At 41.4% G+C, this 17,807-nt stretch overlaps 1 protein-coding gene across 3 annotated transcripts in view; it reads right to left on the bottom strand.

Moving 5' to 3' along the window:
• Positions 1-17,807, bottom strand: part of TMTC1 (transmembrane O-mannosyltransferase targeting cadherins 1) — a 263,658-nt gene that overhangs the window by 43,301 nt on the left and 202,550 nt on the right. For all 3 annotated transcript variants that reach the window (XM_032432765.1, XM_032432764.1, XM_032432766.1), the window contains one exon: positions 10,362-10,505. In XM_032432765.1, coding sequence (XP_032288656.1) covers positions 10,362-10,505 — 144 coding nt within the window. The remainder of the gene's footprint in view (positions 1-10,361; positions 10,506-17,807) is intronic.

Here is a 17,807-nt window from a genome sequence, read left to right on the forward strand (position 1 = left end):
ACTTGGATTAGATGTCCCCCACATGTGCATAGGTGGCCAAATCTGTTGAATGTGTACATTAATCTCTACCCTCCAGGTTCCTGCAAGGGTGGGAAAAAAATGCATGCAGGCGGTATGCTTAGCAGATTGTCTGATGCCTGGGACAAGGCAATAAATGTTACCTCCACTCGCCCCTTTCCCACTCTCCAGCCAGATTCCCGTCTGGAATTTCCACCAGAAGCCTCACCGACTAATTTCGTGGCAAAAACAGAATGCTGTCCCAGTGCAACTATTACATCTGAAGAGAAAAGCGACTTTTAAGTTCCTTTCTGGTCTTCCATTTCAGCTAAGGGATTAGAAACATGGGAGTCAGTTAAAACCACAGATTCTTGCAATTAGATGTACGAGATCACCTCGTCCCATCCCTTATTTCAAAAAGGAAGAAACTGAGTCTCAAGGAGGCTGAATATTGCCTGGAGCTGTTTAACTGCAGGGCTAGAAAATGCATTATCTACTTCTGATTCATTATTAATTTTATACCAAGAAGCTGAGCTTCAAATTGGAAGTGGGAAATTATGTCCCTGGGCTAATAATTAATCATAGCTAAAATTTATTTCATCTTTATTGGGGGCTAGGTCCTACGTTAAGTACTTAAAGGCATTCTCATGTGTAGTACTCATGAAAACAAGTTACTAGCATTATTTCACTTTATAAGTGAGTAATCGGAGGCGTTGCAAAATAAAACTGTTTTCCCAAGGTCACACACTACAACATGGTAGAACTGAGATCCAAACTTACTAAGTTCTTCTATAGCTCCTGGTCCTGAGGAGAGACACAGAGACGGTGTGACAGCAAAAAGCAACAGGGAAGTGCTGGCTATGGAGGTCCCACTTGATAGAGCTTACTGCTCACAACCCTCCCTTCCCTGCCCGGGTCCCAGTCTGTAATAGGAGAGGGATGGTGCCTATCCTCTGACCACCCTGAGTGGGCAGCTGTATGAGGCATGAGGAAGGGCTTTGTAATTCATCATGCAGGTGTCAGCTATTAGTGTGCTAGTCACTCATTGGAGGAGAGGTGGCAGAAAGGTTGACAGCAGAGCCCCGCCATGCTGTCCAGCGGACAGGTGGTACAGCGTGAAGGCAAGCGCCAGGCTGGGTCCACGGGGGAGGGGAAGGTGGGAGGAAGACTTCAAGGCAAGCTTCACGTCCCCACAGTGCTTCCCAGCACAGAGCCTGCAGACCACAGGCAAGCATGGGCCAGAGGCAATGTGGAGAACTTGGATATTCCTCTTTCTGCCCTTCCTGTTGCTCCTCCTGGCCTACAAAGAGCTAAAAATAGATCTGAAAGCCTGACGATCTTTAAAATTTAGATTCCAAATTTAGTCTCTGTGTTGGGGCAACATTGATGGACTGGACTTAAGATAAAAAGTTGAGAAGCTTGGTCCCCTAAAGTAAGCTAATGCATGCAAGAAGAAATTCCCAATGGTGACCCTCATTTCTCTCTCCCTCTTTTTTTAAATTTTATTTTATTATGTTATGTTAGTCACCATACGTTACATCATTAGTTTTTGATGTAGTGTTCCATGATTCATTGTTTGCCTGTAACACCCAGTGCTCCGTGCAGAACGTGCCCTCCCTAATACCCATCACCAGGCTAACCCATCCCCCCACCCCCTCCCCTCTAGAACACTCAGTTTGTTTCTCAGAGTCCACAGTCTCTCATGGTTCGTCTGCCCCTCCGATTTCTCCCCCTTCATTTTTCCCTTCCTACTATCTTCTTTTTGTTTGTTTGTTTTTATTTTAATTCGGGTCAGTGAACAACCAGTGTTATATTAGTTTCAGGTGTACAGTATAGTGATTCAACACTTCCTTGTTCGTTTCTCTTATTCTTATAATTGACTTGTACCTTTTTTTTTTAAGATTTTACTTATTTGACAGAGAGAGAGACAGCCAGAGAGGGAACACAAGCAGGGGGAGTGGAAGAGGGAGAAGCAGGCTTCCCGCAGAACAGGAGCCTGATGTGGGGCTCAATCCCAGGACCCTGGAATCATGACCTGAGCCAAAGGCAGAGGCTTAACGACTGAGCCACCCAGGTGCCCCTGACTTGTACCTTCTTTAAGCTATGTCTCCAGTCAAAAGTTGCTCCAAGTCAGAGCCCAGCACAGGATCTTAAGGAGACCGGACTGCAAATGGAGCCAGGGAAACTTAAGGGAGCTTAAGGACAAGGGGGTGGGGGATAATTTTCAGGACAGGGGAGACCACTGAACACTTTTGTATTTGACAAAGCAGTCTGGCCTGTTTAATTATCCTCTGTCAGAAATATTTATGCAGGGAGAGAAAAAACATTCCAATTCCTTCAAGAGAATGTAAACAAAACCTAGGGTCCGTTCAAGCTTGCTCTCCCTCACAGTGCTTCCCGTGCGGCTATCTCCCGACCTCACCAGAGTTTACTGCAGCCATCACAGCAAAAGAAGGGATTGAGAGAAGGGATCAGTCCTTGCAAACCCTACTATAGGTTTAAAACAACTCACTCATGCTCAATTCATTAGCAATCACAGCATGGATGAATAGAGTTTCAGTAGGGAAGAGATACTTAACAAAAATATCTTAACAATTAGCAATCTGTGTATACACAAGTAACTCTCAAATCTTGAGCAAATAGGTAAACATTCTCATCCTTTCCCCGATAATCCAGTTTGGTACAAACACAGAACAGAAGATAAAAATGCAAAAGAGGAGCGCCTGGGTGGCTCCGTCGGTTAAGTGTCAGACTCTTGATTTCGGCTCAGGTCATGATCTCAGGGTCCTGAGATCGAGCCCTGGGTCCGACTCCGCACTGGCTGTGGAGCCTGCTTAAGATTCTTTCTCCCTCTCCCTCTGCCCCTCCCCCACTCCTCTCAAAAAAAATGATGCAAATGAAACCATATTTTAGATGAACTAGAAGAGTTCTTACTTTAAAACCTTTGTAATATTCTCTCCAATGAAGCTTGCAGGCTTGTGTTTCACCTACACTGGCTAGTGGTCAGTGTGGCTGTGGGTCAGGGTGTACACAGCATGGGAGAGTGGTGGAAAAGAGAGGAAAGTCCTAAATGCTGAGACATTTGGACTCCATGTGTGTATGGAACGGACAATCAGGGAAATTCTCAGGTGCCCCTCAATTTATAGGGAGGGTGGAAGAAGAAAAGATGTTGGAAATGAAAGAAAAAATGACATGTTATAAGACAGGCAACAAAATAAAGAGCTTCAAAAGCAGGAGGAGGTCAACAGTGTCATATTCTTCGCTTCAGAGACATCTGGGGAATGAGCACTGAATGAACAGGTGGAGGAGGAAGGAGAAACACCAAATGCTAACCATTCTTGCCGATTTGATGGGAGACATTTCAGAAGGAGTTAGAACAACTTGAGGGAATAGTTGAAATGAGAAAGATCATCTAGGGGAATCTGGGATATACAGAAATTTGTGGAATGGGAAAAATCTGAAGACCTAAAAGGAGCCCACAATACTGGATGGGGGAAGAGGACAGAAATACAATCAAGAACACATATGGATTTTATACTAATGCCTACTCATGGCTAAAATATAAAAGACTGACAATACCAAATGTTAGGGTGTGAAGCACATGGAGCTCTTACCATTGTTGATGGGAGGGAAAGTGGTACAATTACTTTGAAGAACAGTGTGGCAGTCTCTTAAAATATTAAAGATACATTTACCCACAATTCTACTCCTAGATATTAACCTAAGAAAAATAAACATACAAAGACTGGGACATGAATAGTCACAACATTAATATTCATAATAAACCTGTAAAGAAACCAAGTATTCACCCACAGGAAAATGGATAAACAAATTGCGGTATATTTACACGATGGAATACTACCCAGCAAAAAAAGTAATGTAACATGTAACCACAGGAGTAAGATTCAAAACAGTATGCTGAGCAAAAATATCCAAATGCCAAAAATGTGCATAGTAAATGATCACCTTTAAATGAAGTTCTAACACAGGCTAAACTAATTTATGGTGGAAAGAATCAGAACAATGATTGCCTCAAGGGAAGGGGAAATTACTGGCAAGAGGCCTACGGGATGTTTCTGGAGTGATGGAAATGTCCTATGTTATTTGCAGGGTAATTACAAGAGTATACACAATTGTCAAAACCCAGATTTGTGCATTTTTTCCATGTCACTTATGCCTCAACCTGAAAAAACGAACAAATAATGCATAAACACAATGTAAGCACTGGCCATGTTAAGGAGGCAAGACAATTCTTCCTTCCATGGAAGAGCAAAAGAAGGGGGAAGTCTGTGAACATGCAGGAAATTTTGAGGTAGGAAGAAAGGAAGCTGCAAAAATTGACCTTGATTGACTTGAATATTCTTAGTAAAAGTAAGGGGTGATGCTATATTCTGGGTGTGCGTATGGGCACTAAGGAGGGGAAGAAGGAAAAGAACAAAATATTTGGAAGATACTCTAAGACCATAAGGGATGAATCTTTAACAGCTTTAACCCCGATCCTGTTTTGTTTCATAATGCTCTCTTCAGAGTTTTGTTAGGGTCCCCCTCAACTCAGATTTCTGTTTTTCATCCCCAACACTTGACAGATTGGATGAGGGTCTAGAGCATACATTCCTAACAGAGGTGAAAATTGCTTCTTGGAGTGGAGGTGTGCAGTGAAAATAAGATTAGATTACATATAAAAAATAAAACTAGATACGACAACGGTTTGTGGTCTCCCAAAGCTCAATGCTATTTAACAAATCTTATTCTTGAGTATTTATTGGGGAAGGAGGTATGTAGGAAAAAATGCTTGAAAGGCTCCTGGGGGAGGGTGGGGGGCTGATAATGAAAAGGAGTTGAGAAATACTGGTCTAGGGAAAGCAAAATGCAAGCAATGGGGTACCTTGAGCTGGGGGTCTGGTCAGGCAAGTAAATGATGGTCAAGGTGTGCAAGAGTCTAAGCTGATGTCACATGATTAGTGAAAGGGATAAATTAGAGATGGGATTATAAATTATGAACACAAAAATCAGAGAGCACAGAGACTATAACACTGGTGAAGAGCAGGGTGGGCAGGAATGAGGGAGTAAGAGGGGAATCACACTGGTCATGGAAGGCATGTCAATACTAAGGTCTTAGAAAAAGACAACTGAGCATGGAGAGGAGCTAGGAGGTGGCAGGTCATCATCATGACCCCATCAAAGGGTCAGTAGGAATGACAGAGGGGAAAGGGAAGGGTGGGCAGAGGTAAGAGGTTAAGGTCAAAGAGGAACATCAGAATTCGGGTGGTAGAGAAGAAAAAGGTCTGCACAAAAAGCCTGTGGCCTGGCTGTGTCGGTGGGTGCCCAAACAGAGCAGAACTGGAGGGTCCCTGGGTGAAGTTGGCAGAGGAACTGGGTGACTGATTCAAGTTGGGGAGGGGCTGTAATGGGATTGAGACTACAGATAAATAAGGTTGGAAGTACCCTGAATACTAACAGGTCACCATAGGGGTGGGGGCAAGGAGTGAGATTTCCCTCCAAGGGGAGAGTGCAGAACTTGCCCACACAAAGTTGACATCCTCATGTGGTGGAAAGGAGCTCAAAAAGCTTTTCTTTATCCAGTGGGCTGGCATTTCAGATTCTCTGAGGCTTCAGTTGAAAAGCAGAGAAGAGAAGAACTACTATCTTGAATGTATCAGTTCCTTTTTATAAACTAAAAGGTGGTGGAGCTAGTGCCAGAGCTATAAAGAAATTTAATCCCAAACATTTATTTCAAAGATAATGCTCACCCTTCTTTCCATGTCCTTTTCTTTTTTAGAATTTAATTTTCTAAAGGATCAGACTAAAGAATGTATTTTGTTTTTGAAATTCAACTTCTATATAGTTCAATTATCGGACATCCCACTGCACTTTCTGCCATATTTTGATTATAATATTTATTGTAATACCCATATAACACCCATATCCTATCATGTGAACAGAAGGGAGTTTTGGCAATGAGGGAGGTATGATGTAATTCTGCCAGAGGTTCTTTTCAGATTCTGTTTCGGTAGCAAACACTAGCAACTCTTTTACCCAAGCAGTCACAAAAATATTTTCCCATGCCCTGAATTTACATATTCGATTATATTCTCTTGAGCCATCAGGGACTTCTGTGCTTTCCATCCATAAAAAGTTTATGCTAATCTTGCCTATTTTCTTTTACATTTTAGGTTCTAAGCAAAGCCAACAATAATTAATATAAATTAAGAATGCTGACATGGAAAGCTGTTCCTTATCAATCTGTCACACGCTAAATATGCTGCACAGAATCATAATAGATTAGCGTCAAAGTCCCATGAAATGGTCATTAAAGAGGCCAAATATATTTGGATAACATTCATTGAAATCTATTGCTATGAACAGGTCTAAAGCTGTACGCCATATAATTCCAAGAATTCAAATGAAATTTGTCTTCAGTGCTATGAGATTTCTGGGATGTTCTGACAGAATCACATTTTATTTAGAGCTTCTGGCCTGGACAGAGTCTTACATTTCTCTCAAAGTCAAGGTCATTAATAAAGGTCTGTGCTGTCCAGTACAGAAGGCACTAACCCCATGTGGCTATTGAACACTTGAAATAGGACTATTCTGAGATAGGTTATAAGTATAAAACATACACTGGATTTCAAGGATTACTTATTACAAAAATGCACACTAGTTCAGTAATATTTTTACATGTTCAATTTTAAAATTAATTTTTAATATTATTCACACGCTAAAATGATAATATTTTGGATATACTGGGGTTAAATAAAATATACTATTAAAATTAACTCCACCTTCTTCATGTCCTGAAATATGGCCACCTGAAAATTTTAAGTCACAGTTCCTGGCTCTTATTACATTTCTGTGGGGCCGTGAGGCTCCAGGCTGTATCCCAGTTTTGAGGGGAGCCACAAGGAGGCAGTCGAGTGTGGTCACACAGGTCGAGGTTCAATTCCCACGCCTTCTCTTTCTTCCCTAAGGCACCTCGGCACATTACTTCCTCAAGCCTTCGTTTCATCATTTAGAAAATAGGAATGAGGACATTGCCCTGCTCTCAAGGATGATCAAATCTAACGCTTGTGTCTAAAAAGATGCTCCGGTTCTCAGAATGAGCATTAACTTCTAAATTACAAAAAAAAAAAAAAAAAGGCACAATTTAAAAAAACTTAGCTGCCTAATGAGAAACAGGGTAAAAATCTTAAACAAATAGTAAAATGGATCGGATCAAACACAATTTAAAATATCTTTTTTTTTTTTTTTGTCTTTGACCCATTGCTACTTAATAGCAGACATACATTAAGGAAACGGGAAATGAAACTCAGAGTTAACTAAATGTGGATTAGCTCTATTTTCTGGGTCACCTCTCTCTGCTACTGAGGGACATAATGTAAACAAACATTACTGTTTCCTTAAAAAAAAAAAAAAACCATGATGGGTTTTTCTCCCAAAGGCAATCACATGTCATTAAACAGCTAAATATTAAGTAATTTTTGGGTTGGAGGGCTATTTGGGCAGCATGGGTAAAGGAAAGTGAATAGAACAGTAGTCCAAGGGCAGGGATTCAGTCCTGGATCTGCCAGAGCCTAGGCCAATGGCACATGAGATCTCTGAGCCCTGGTTCTGTAAAATGGGGATGTGGATGATAAACCTTTCACAGTAGATTAAAGATTAAATTAAATAATGCGTATGAAAATACTTATCTGTAAACTGTGAAGTATTATGTAAATGTTAGCTATTATGGTTTTATTCCACTGGGTTGTAAGGATAATCTACATGGATATAGCCACTCTGCTCTCTGATAGAAATCAAAAGAGCAAAAGGCAAACCACAGTGGCTTTGTACAAGGTACTCCACTTTTCAGGACCCTCATTCCCTCTTCTTCCCTGTCTACTTTAAAGAGTTACTAGGAGGGCCTCATTTAAAAAAAAAAAAATCCACTCAGAAAACTACAGTCTTACGCAAATGTAAAGCATTGTTGTTGGTCTGGATAATCATCAAGAGTTGATTTTGACAAAACCTCTGACAAAGAGAGAAAAAATCCCATGTTCAGTATCCAGGAGTCCCTCCTACTATGAAAAATAGCCATTACCATAGTCCAAAAAATAATTCCTTGTCCTTTTAACTCACATATACTCATTCATGATGATCGTTAATGGCAATAATATGTGATTGAAAAAGGAAGGCTAGAGCGTGCATCTCTTGTTCAGGTCTTGGCAAGATGAAATTTAAGGACTGTCGACTGTCATTTTTAAGTAGAGCCCCATTCAGCACAATATGATCATCATCACTGCAGGACATTATTCCTAACAAGAACTGCCATTAAAGCTGGATCTTTAGGGCAACAAACACTCATCGATGTGGTCTTTAAAACCAGTACTGTATAATCCAGGTACCCCAAAGACACTGACAGGACTTTATCTGGCCATTAAATTATTTGGGCTCTAAGGTAGGACATAAACAGATGCCAACAATGACTTTAAAAAAATGAGTCCTTGGAACGTCACATAAAGAAGTAAGAGCTCATCAAAATAGTTGAGTAAAATCAAAGCACCCTAGTGGCCTGCTACTATTACCTGCAATGACTAGAACTCATTTTCCCCACATCTCTTGATTGGCTCTTGTTTTTAATAGGAGCTGACGAGTACTAAAATGGCTTTTCTGTCACAGTATGTCCCACTTCATTCTTCGTTGTTTCTCAGCATTCTCAATGTGTATCAAATTGTAACAAAAAATTCTCTAATTTGAAAAAATAAGTGTATTTGGTTTTTGTTGATTTATACTTTTATTCCTTTCATTTGAATTGTACTTTCTCTGCATTTACTCATTTTTGTATAGTATTCCCTGATTTTGTGCTCCAGTACTGGACAAAGCCATTCCTAAACAGAAAACAGACTCAGGATGGCACCTATCATGTAATACCATATTAGATTGTTCTGTGATTAACCCACCCCAGCGCTTCTGCCCAAACAGGATTAGATAAAAACACACATTAACACACACATTAGGAAAAAGGACCAATATCTACCTGTATATGTCAAATTCAAGGAGTAAACAGGAAGGTGAAGAAGTTGCATCATATGGAGTTAGTGAGGCAATGAAGACAATCCCGTTAGTGAGTGGACAAGAGAACAAAGCAAACCATCAGCTTTAAAGGTAACAGACGAGTGCTCTAGAAGTTTAGAGACTTGGAAACCAATTCAGTAAGTGTGGAGATTTTTTTTTTTTAAAGATTTATTTATTTATTTTAGGGAGAGAGAGAGACAGAGAAAGAGAGAACAAGTGGGAAGGGGCAGAGGGAGAGAGAGAGGAGGAATCTCAAGCAGACCCCATGCTGACCATGGAGCCTGACATGGGCCCCGATCTCATGACCCTGGATCATGACCTGAGCCGAAACCATGAGTCAGACGCTCGCTCAACTGACTGAGCCACCCAGGGGCCCCCAGTAAGTGTGTAGAATGTCAGTATCCCAACAAGCAGAGATAAATACATCACCACACTCTCATTCCAAACATTTTTCACCCAATTTCCACTTCTGATGTTTTCATCCTGTTTTCTTAAGTTTAGAAATTAAATTCTATAACTTCCACCATTTCGTTATTGTCAAAACTACAGATGCCGGCACCATCACCAAGATGCCTAGACTTTGTATTAATAAAAATACAAGATGCAGAAGTACCCCTGTTTTAGTCTTCAGTGATACTAATTGCACTGTCAACCTTTTACAGGGCGGTGAGTGAAAAGCAAACACCAGTGACTGATTGTACCTGGCAGGTCTCCCTAAGATCTTAGCAAGAGTTACCATTACTAAGTCAAGGCAGGCCTTGCTCCATTTCTTACCACTAGTACACGCTGAACACGAGTCATGGTTATGTCATCTGGCCGCAGCTTTAGAGCTCACTGCTCTTCCTAGATGAGCGCTTTGCCCAAAGAATGTTCATGGAATACTTGGGAAATGCCTTACCAAAAAAAAAAATTTTTGACTTTGGGCAATGTCGTATTCCATATTGCCTTCTTGAAGATTCACAGGGCATTTAGCATATTAACGGTTCTTGCAAGAGGGGGAGTCCTCTTGGTCTAACTCAGCATTTCCTAAGTTTACCTGACCATGTAACCCTTCCCTATCCCCACCCCTCTACAGACCACCCAGGGACATCTCCCAGAGCTAACACTTCCAGAGAGTCACTCTGGGAAATATTCTTTTAGACTGAGGAGGCATAGAATTATTTCAGATGAACATGACCTCCTCTCAAAGCTTGAAAACCGTAATTATTCCACTCTGGGAAGAGGAGACAGGAGCACAACCAAATGAGTATTAAGAAGGAAAGGATTTCCTGAAATTACAAGACTGCCGGATGAAAGGTACCCATTCTACTTACTTAAGGAGATTTCCAAGATTGAAGAGAGCCCGGCTGTGCTGCGGATTTAGCTGGAGAGCCCTCTGATAGCACCTCTTTGCCTCTGCTGTGTCTCTCGTCAGTGTTCCAAGGTTGTTCAGGGCACTTGCGTGGCGAGGATACAACCTGGAAAATTAGAAATATTCAGCCATGATTGTTCAAAAACTTCTAAGCTGGGCACGATGGGCTTGTTCTCCCTCTCCCCCCCCCACCCCAGGAATGCCACAACCAAAATCAAACACTGAATTCTTCCTTTATTTTAATGGTTTGTCCATGTGAAATCTTAATGGTCAACTATGTGTGCAGCTGCAGGCATATAAATATGGAAGCAGATCTTTGACCCTTAGTGGTATAATAACCCCCAAATGGTGCAAAAATAAACTATGCAAATCTATCAGGGTCAAACAAATTTTAATCCTTTGGAGCCAATATTACTTTCAATTTGCTTTGGCAGAAAATCCTCACTGCTTCTGAGTTTCTGGGCTGGTGGGACTGCTGACCAGCAGCTTCTACGGTGCCCACTACGTACACAAGACGCTGGGGTTTCCTTGGATGAGGGCATCTTCATGAACATACTTGGACTGGAAGATCCCTAAGACCGCCATTATTGAGAAAGGGTAACACACAAGGTCTTCCCATAAAAACAAACTTTATCCCTAAAATGGCTTTCCATCTTGGCCTCTTTTTCCATTTTATCTCCTTTCCCTCCTCCTACTGTAATTTGGTACCAACTGGCCTGATACAGTTCTCAAATGAAAATCCCGACAAACACTTTTTAAAAAATTTAAATAACGCACGACGAAGTGAAAATAGCATTCCCAGTGTTCAAAAGCAAATGTAAAGGAGGATCAGGGATACATCAGTAAACCAAATTTATGCTGATTAAGGAAGGAAGGGAATCAATTTACTTCCTTAACTCAAAACCATCAAGAAGGCAAATCCGCACAGCTCCACAGTTTAGTTGTTTCTGCTATATTTAGAGCAGAGTATTTAGCAGACTAAGAGGTTCACTCCATCTCTGTCACCTGGAGTACTCTGCATAAGCCCGCGAAACTGGCTCATAATGTAGGAATGCCAAGAAATGAAAATACGATGTGTACTTGTCAAGTCTCTTGACAATCAAATGACAGGCTTGCCTCCTCCCACTCTGTTCCGTACCTTCTAAGAAGATCAATTTATTTGCGGACAGAAGGGCGTCCTATTAAAAGGCTGACAAGACAAGTCTCATGGGTTTTGTTTTGTTTTTTTTTAAATCTTTGCTTAAACCAAAGTTTCCTAAGTTTATTTGACCATGTAATCCTCCCTTCCCTACTCCCTTCTAGAGCAGCAAGGAACACGACGAACATCCCCCCATTTTCAGGAAGACATGCCGGGTGATGCTCTTCATGACTGACAAGGGATAGAATCTATTCAGAGGCATGTTATGGCCTCCCAAAGCCTGAAAGCCCTAATTACTCTCAATGGCTGTAGAGGCTGTTGGGGAGAGAGATATTATGAGAGGAAGCTGGGAAAAGGAAAACACACTGGGCCAGCACACAGCACTGTGGTTTGCTTCTCTCGGGTCACCTTCACTCAGGCAAAGACAACCCGAGGTCCCTAGGGGTAGCCCCATCACCTCCAGCCTCACAGTCCTGAGGGAAGCAAGTCCTTGGCTCTCTCTTTCTCTGAGATTCCACTAAGGGATATCAGAACTATGATGAGAGACAAAATGCCCTTGGATCTGCTCATGCACTCTGCCCACAAAGGTCTCCTAGGAAGTCCGGGTCTAAGAATGATTTTGGAAGTGATTACAGAAAACTTATCACAGCCAGGACTCAAAATCTTCTAAAGAAACTTTTTTTTTTTTTTGGCAGGGGGAGATGTTGAGCAAAGCTCTCTGACCTCCCAAAGATTTAAGGGATGTCCAGTGAACACGGTGAGAGCAATTCTTGTTTCCCTGTTGACCAGCTGTAAGAGGAAGCTTCCCGGGGACATCTGCCTTCTTAAAACTTGATCTTTTGCTTATTTCTTTAGGCTTGGGAGCCCTTGAAATCAATGTCTGAGGTGAAAGCACTACCTATGGGAAAGGATGGTCTAAATTCAATAAGATCTTCCCCCAAGGACTCACCCACCTCTTGCCGCGCCCATCTACACTGTCAAGCAACTGCCCTCGGCACTGGCTCTCCTCCCACCTTGTCAAACTTTATCTTCACTCACGATTCCACGGTCACTTAAACAGTCATGGGCTTTCACATTTCGTGGAGTCCATGTTTCTCTCTCCCCTTTCTTTTTTCCAATTCAGAAACTGAATATAAGTCCACACCAAACTCTCAAAACCAGAAATAAGCAGCGAGAAAGGAAGCAACGAGAAACAGGTATGAGCCTTGTGAGGAAAAGGGCCTTGAGTGAGACTTTTGCTCCAAAAACTTGTCTGCCAGCCACAGTCAGGGAAGAGGCTGTATGTTAATGAAGAGTCCCGACCCAGGGAGGAAGGGGATTGCTGGCTTCTAGAGTGGTTTACTGAATCTATTGCCACCCAGAGCCCTCCACCTGAAAAATATGTGATATTGTGTATTCCTGGTAATAGTAAGGGTCTGCTAGCAATATCCTCTCTCACTGGGTATCTGATTTGGTTCAGCTACTCATAAGCATTGCATTATTTATAAAACAAAGCTGAATTTCATCAACAGGATTCTTCAATAACTAGGTCAGGAAAAAAAAAACACATTTTATTTTGAGTTCAGGATAGATGTAGATATATTCTTAAAACATACTCTTCTCTTGTTTACTGAAGACCTAGGCAAGGACAAGGTTATTTTGTGCGTTTACTTTTTAAATGAACTTGTGTTTGAATTAGCTTGGGTCCAAGTCAATACTGAGGTCTCCAGGAGGGTAATTTTCTACTGGAAAAATGAACAATTTAAGAGATGTTTATGTTGCTACATCCCTGGTCAGAATAAATTAAGCCCATCTTGACTTTGACTTCTATAGGTATGTTTTACAAAATTTCTGTTAGTGATTAATTATTCCCTTCCCCGTCTAAAAAAAAATCTCAACAAAAGTGTCACTGAACTAGAGTGGAGTGGTGTTTTCAGACCTATTTTTTTTTAAGATGAGTGTGAACAGCCATGGATTTTCTTTCTCACACTCTTACTCAACATTTGTATTGTTTATGGGTGCTCTCTTGCTATTTCTTTATTACTGTCATTTTTATTTTGGTGAGTTAAATTTTTAAAAATTTATTATACAGAAAATACGCTGTTTTGTCAAGCAGCTCCAGGGTATAAGGAAGCTTATTTTTTCTCTTTAAAAATGAAATCTTGGGGCGCCTGGGTGGCTCAGTCAGTTAAGCATCCGACTTTTGATTTCGGCTCACGTCATGATCTCAGGGTCGGGATACTGAGTCCCGCACTGGACTCCCCACTGGGTGTGGAGCCTGCTTAAGATTCTCTCTCCCCCTCTCTCTTTGTCCCTCCCCCCCTAAAAAAATAGAATAAAATAAAAATGAAATCTAGAGATACAGTTATCTCAGACTGAGATAATTTTTTTCATGTATTGGAAAATTTGTATTCTTGATAAGCACATGTACATTTGAGCATTTAAGGGGTTCTTAATTTTTATCTACTAGCATTTCCTTATGCAGAATTGATAAAGTAGATAGTTAAGGATATAATTATTATTCCCCTCCATTCCCAGTTACCTTAGCTCTGAGAATCAACATCAACAACATATTAATAGATCATTACTGGGGGTGGGAACAAAAGAAAATGGGTCCAAAGGGACCTAGGATAGATTAATGATACTTCACACTTTTTCTTCCATTTTCTTATCTAACCCTCCTAATTCTTTTTTTTTTTTAAGATTTTACTTATTTATTTGTCAGAGAGAGAGAGAACACAAGCAGGGGGAGCAGCAGGCTCCCCACCAAGGAAGGAGCCTGATGTGGGACTTGATCCCAGGACCCTGGCATCATGACCTGAGCTGAAGGCCAAGGCCTAACTGACTGAGCCACCCAGGGATCCCTAACCCTCCTAATTCTTCAAGTAGAATTACTGTACTGTGTTATAGCTGCGGAAAGAAATTGAGTAGATGATAGATTTAAAAAAAAATCAGAAGCAGTTGTGTTCTTGTGTTAAGAAGACAGTTGGTTCCTGTAAATCTATTTATTTTCCAAAAAAATCTTGAGTCATTCCACCTTCAGCAAATACATAAACTGCTACAAATTAGAGCTTCCATTTAGAATAACTTCTCCTTTTTTTCTTTGGCCAGTCCATTCGACTATGATATTACAGGAACCAGTTCTCAGGGACAGAAGTAGAATAAACTCAATACTCAGGACACTTGGCTACTGAGATGCTTATGCACTGGAAAAATATGTTATCTGCCATACAAAATAACCATGGTATCTCTGAAGACCACAGTAGTTTTAGAACCAGCAATACTCAGTAAGTGTACAAGATATATGTATGCTCTCATTACTGTTCTTAAGCTTCAACCTCAAGATCAACCTGAAGACTCAACGACATAAGATGGATGTGACTAAAGTGTGGTTTTATATTTTCTTTCAGTCATTTACCTTGAATTTTGTACAGTCTTTTCAAAAGTTAAGGATGCTCATAATTTTTCAACGTTTTGAGTACCTTATAAGGCATTTCATTGTGCAAGCAACATCGTATCATGAGCTCCAGTTTGCAATTTCCCTTCAGAATATATACACCCTGATTTATTTGTCTGATTTTCATTCCACAGATTAATTTATTTGAGGTTAACTATGCTAAGGTCAGATGTTTATTTTCTATTTCCCGTTGAGAAAAAAAAAATCCAAAAGAAAAACATGGCTGGGAAAAAAATGCAACCATAAAACCTGAATTTCACTGGACTAAAAAAAAACACCCAAAGTAAACTTTATTTCAGGAGTCAGCAGCATATTTTCAACCAGATTAGTCTCTGACATTCGGTTTTTCCCTGTTGTAAGATTTGAACCATCGTTGTCACTAAAATGTACTGGGTGACACGGATTGGTCTGCTTCTTTACTTGTTTGGAATTGCCATTAACACCCAGCAAATAAGTCTTGCCACTTTCTTTTTGCATTATACTCCTTCCCACCCATTTCAAAAAGCTTTGGAAAAAACTTCACATGCTGTTTAGGGAAATGGGACAGGCTTTCCAAAGAGGGCCAACTCAATTATCTGACCTCTCACAATGGATGACCTCTCCCCGTGATCCAGAAGGACTCCGCCCAATTGATTTTCCAAGAGAATTGAGAGTAAAATCCTGTTCTCTGATGCCCTCAGGAAATGAGTCATTTTAAGTGGCTGAATTTTCCTGGTTCCTGACAATTTAAAGGTTGGGAAATGTATTGAATTAAATACTTCTCTGCTCTTTGAAATAGAAAATGGTGAACATAATTTAACCCTTCTCAGAGGCCTGAGGTAACTCTGGTTTTTGTGGCAGATGGCAGGGAATTGCTTTGCAGTCAGAAGCCATGGGTGACTTTCTAGCTACGTGATTTTGAATTTATGTCTGTCCTTTAGCTGCTTTCGCTATAACAATAAGGTCAATAACATATTGACTTTCTGTGTGAACGAATGGGCTTCTGTGTGAATAAATGATGGTTATGTCTATACTCATCATCATACTTGTTCCACCACAAACAGTGTTTTGGGGTGAGTTGAAGGACCTCTGGGTGGTATTTTTTTGGCTCCATCTATAGCCCTAATGAACCCATACCAGGCTGAAGCTGCCAGGTCTCCTTCTCTCATATGGATTTCTCATCCTCCAAAATAAAATCATTCTCTTCACTGCTGTCAATGGCCTTCGACTTGCTCCCATCAGTCAAAATAACATCCGTTATTTCTTCATCACTAACCCAGGAGCACTCAAGTCATCTTGTATCCATCTGCCTCTCCTCTGCCATGGGTTCTCAGATGTGAAGGACATGTGACTCTCTCCATTTTAAGAATGTAGGAATGTTCTCTGTGAAACCCTCATTCCAAAGCCTGGCAATCCTTCATCATCTAAAGCAAACGATCCCCACAGGCACCAGAGCAATTTCCTCCAAGCCTTTCTGATATGCTCAACACCAAATGGAATTCCAGACACATGCAATTTTTAAAAAGCTACATCCAAGGCTGTAAGGAGATTCAAAGTCCTGTGTGACAGATCAATGTGCACATGGAATCCTTATTGAAATGACACTTTGTGGCATGAATGTACTCCGGTTGTTAGATCAACTTAGAAAAGGACAGCAGGGGGAGGGAAAAGTGTGTCCATATTCCTAATCAAGAACTGCCCATGAAGATCATGAAGGATGGGGACAGAAAGGGGCGCATATCCTGACTATCCACCTCAGGAATTGGTGGTCACCACTAGCAGGAAGTAGGGGTGTTTAACATCTTCTGATGCACAGGACAATACTGCATAATGAAGAGTTGTTCCATCTAAATAGTCGACAGCTCTCCCATTTGAGAAACACTGCTTGTTACTACGGAGTTGTCCTCGGACTCTAAGGGGATCTGTGATACTCTGTGCATTACATTCATTCGGTCTTTCAACAAACATTTTAACATTTATTGAGCACCTACGATGTGCCAGGCCCTCTGCTAAGGGCCCACAGCAATAAAGAAAAAGGAGTCCATGCTCTCAAGGAGGTCCTGTGGCAGAAGAGGGAGAGACAAGGACACCAAATTACTCTAATGCACCGTGATCAGAGCACACATGGCGGAAAGAGACAAAGCAGAAACTGGGCGGGGGGGGGGGGGGGTGGAGGGATGGGAGGTGGGTAGTACAAGCAGCAGGAGCCCATGGAAGGAGCCATGGTGCTCACCAAGGTGTTTCCAGGGGAGATGACGCTTTACCAGTGGGGCAGTAATAGTTGAGGGTCAGGGGAACAGGAGGAGGGGATATAAGCAGGAAGAGGAAGGAAGGTGTTTCAAAGAGAGAAAGCAAAACCCAACAGAACGCAGGAAACATAACTTTTTACTCTGGCTTAAGCACAAACTGGAAAGGGGGCCAATAAAGGTCAAGGAGCTGGTTTTGGGGAGAAGGTGGTAAGGGGAGTTTCAAGTGCAGAGGGAAATCTGTGGAAACGTCCAGGAATCAGGTGGATAGATGGCTTTGATATGGGAAAGTTACGTGGTGAAATTACAGCTTTGAGAGTTAATCAGCATACAGATGCTTTCTAAAGCCTTTGGAACTGAAGAAATCCCTTGGGAGGAAGGCAAAGCTTGAGAAGAGAAGGCCTAGCAGAGGAGCCTGAGAACTCCTCCATCAAGGGTTTGGAGGAGAGTCTAGAGAAACAGAAGGCAAACCAAGGCAGCATGGAAGCTGAAAAAGAATTTGCTCTAAGGAGGAGGGATCGTTCAACAAAATTAATGCTGCTGAGAGTCAAGTAATTTAACTCCCAAGCAGGGTCCTCCTCTGGAGTTCCCCGCATGGAGGCAACTGGT

The sequence above is a fragment of the Phoca vitulina genome, unplaced genomic scaffold (assembly GCF_004348235.1).
Source record: "Phoca vitulina isolate PV1807 unplaced genomic scaffold, GSC_HSeal_1.0 scaffold49, whole genome shotgun sequence".
Classification (NCBI taxonomy): Eukaryota; Metazoa; Chordata; class Mammalia; order Carnivora; family Phocidae; genus Phoca; species Phoca vitulina.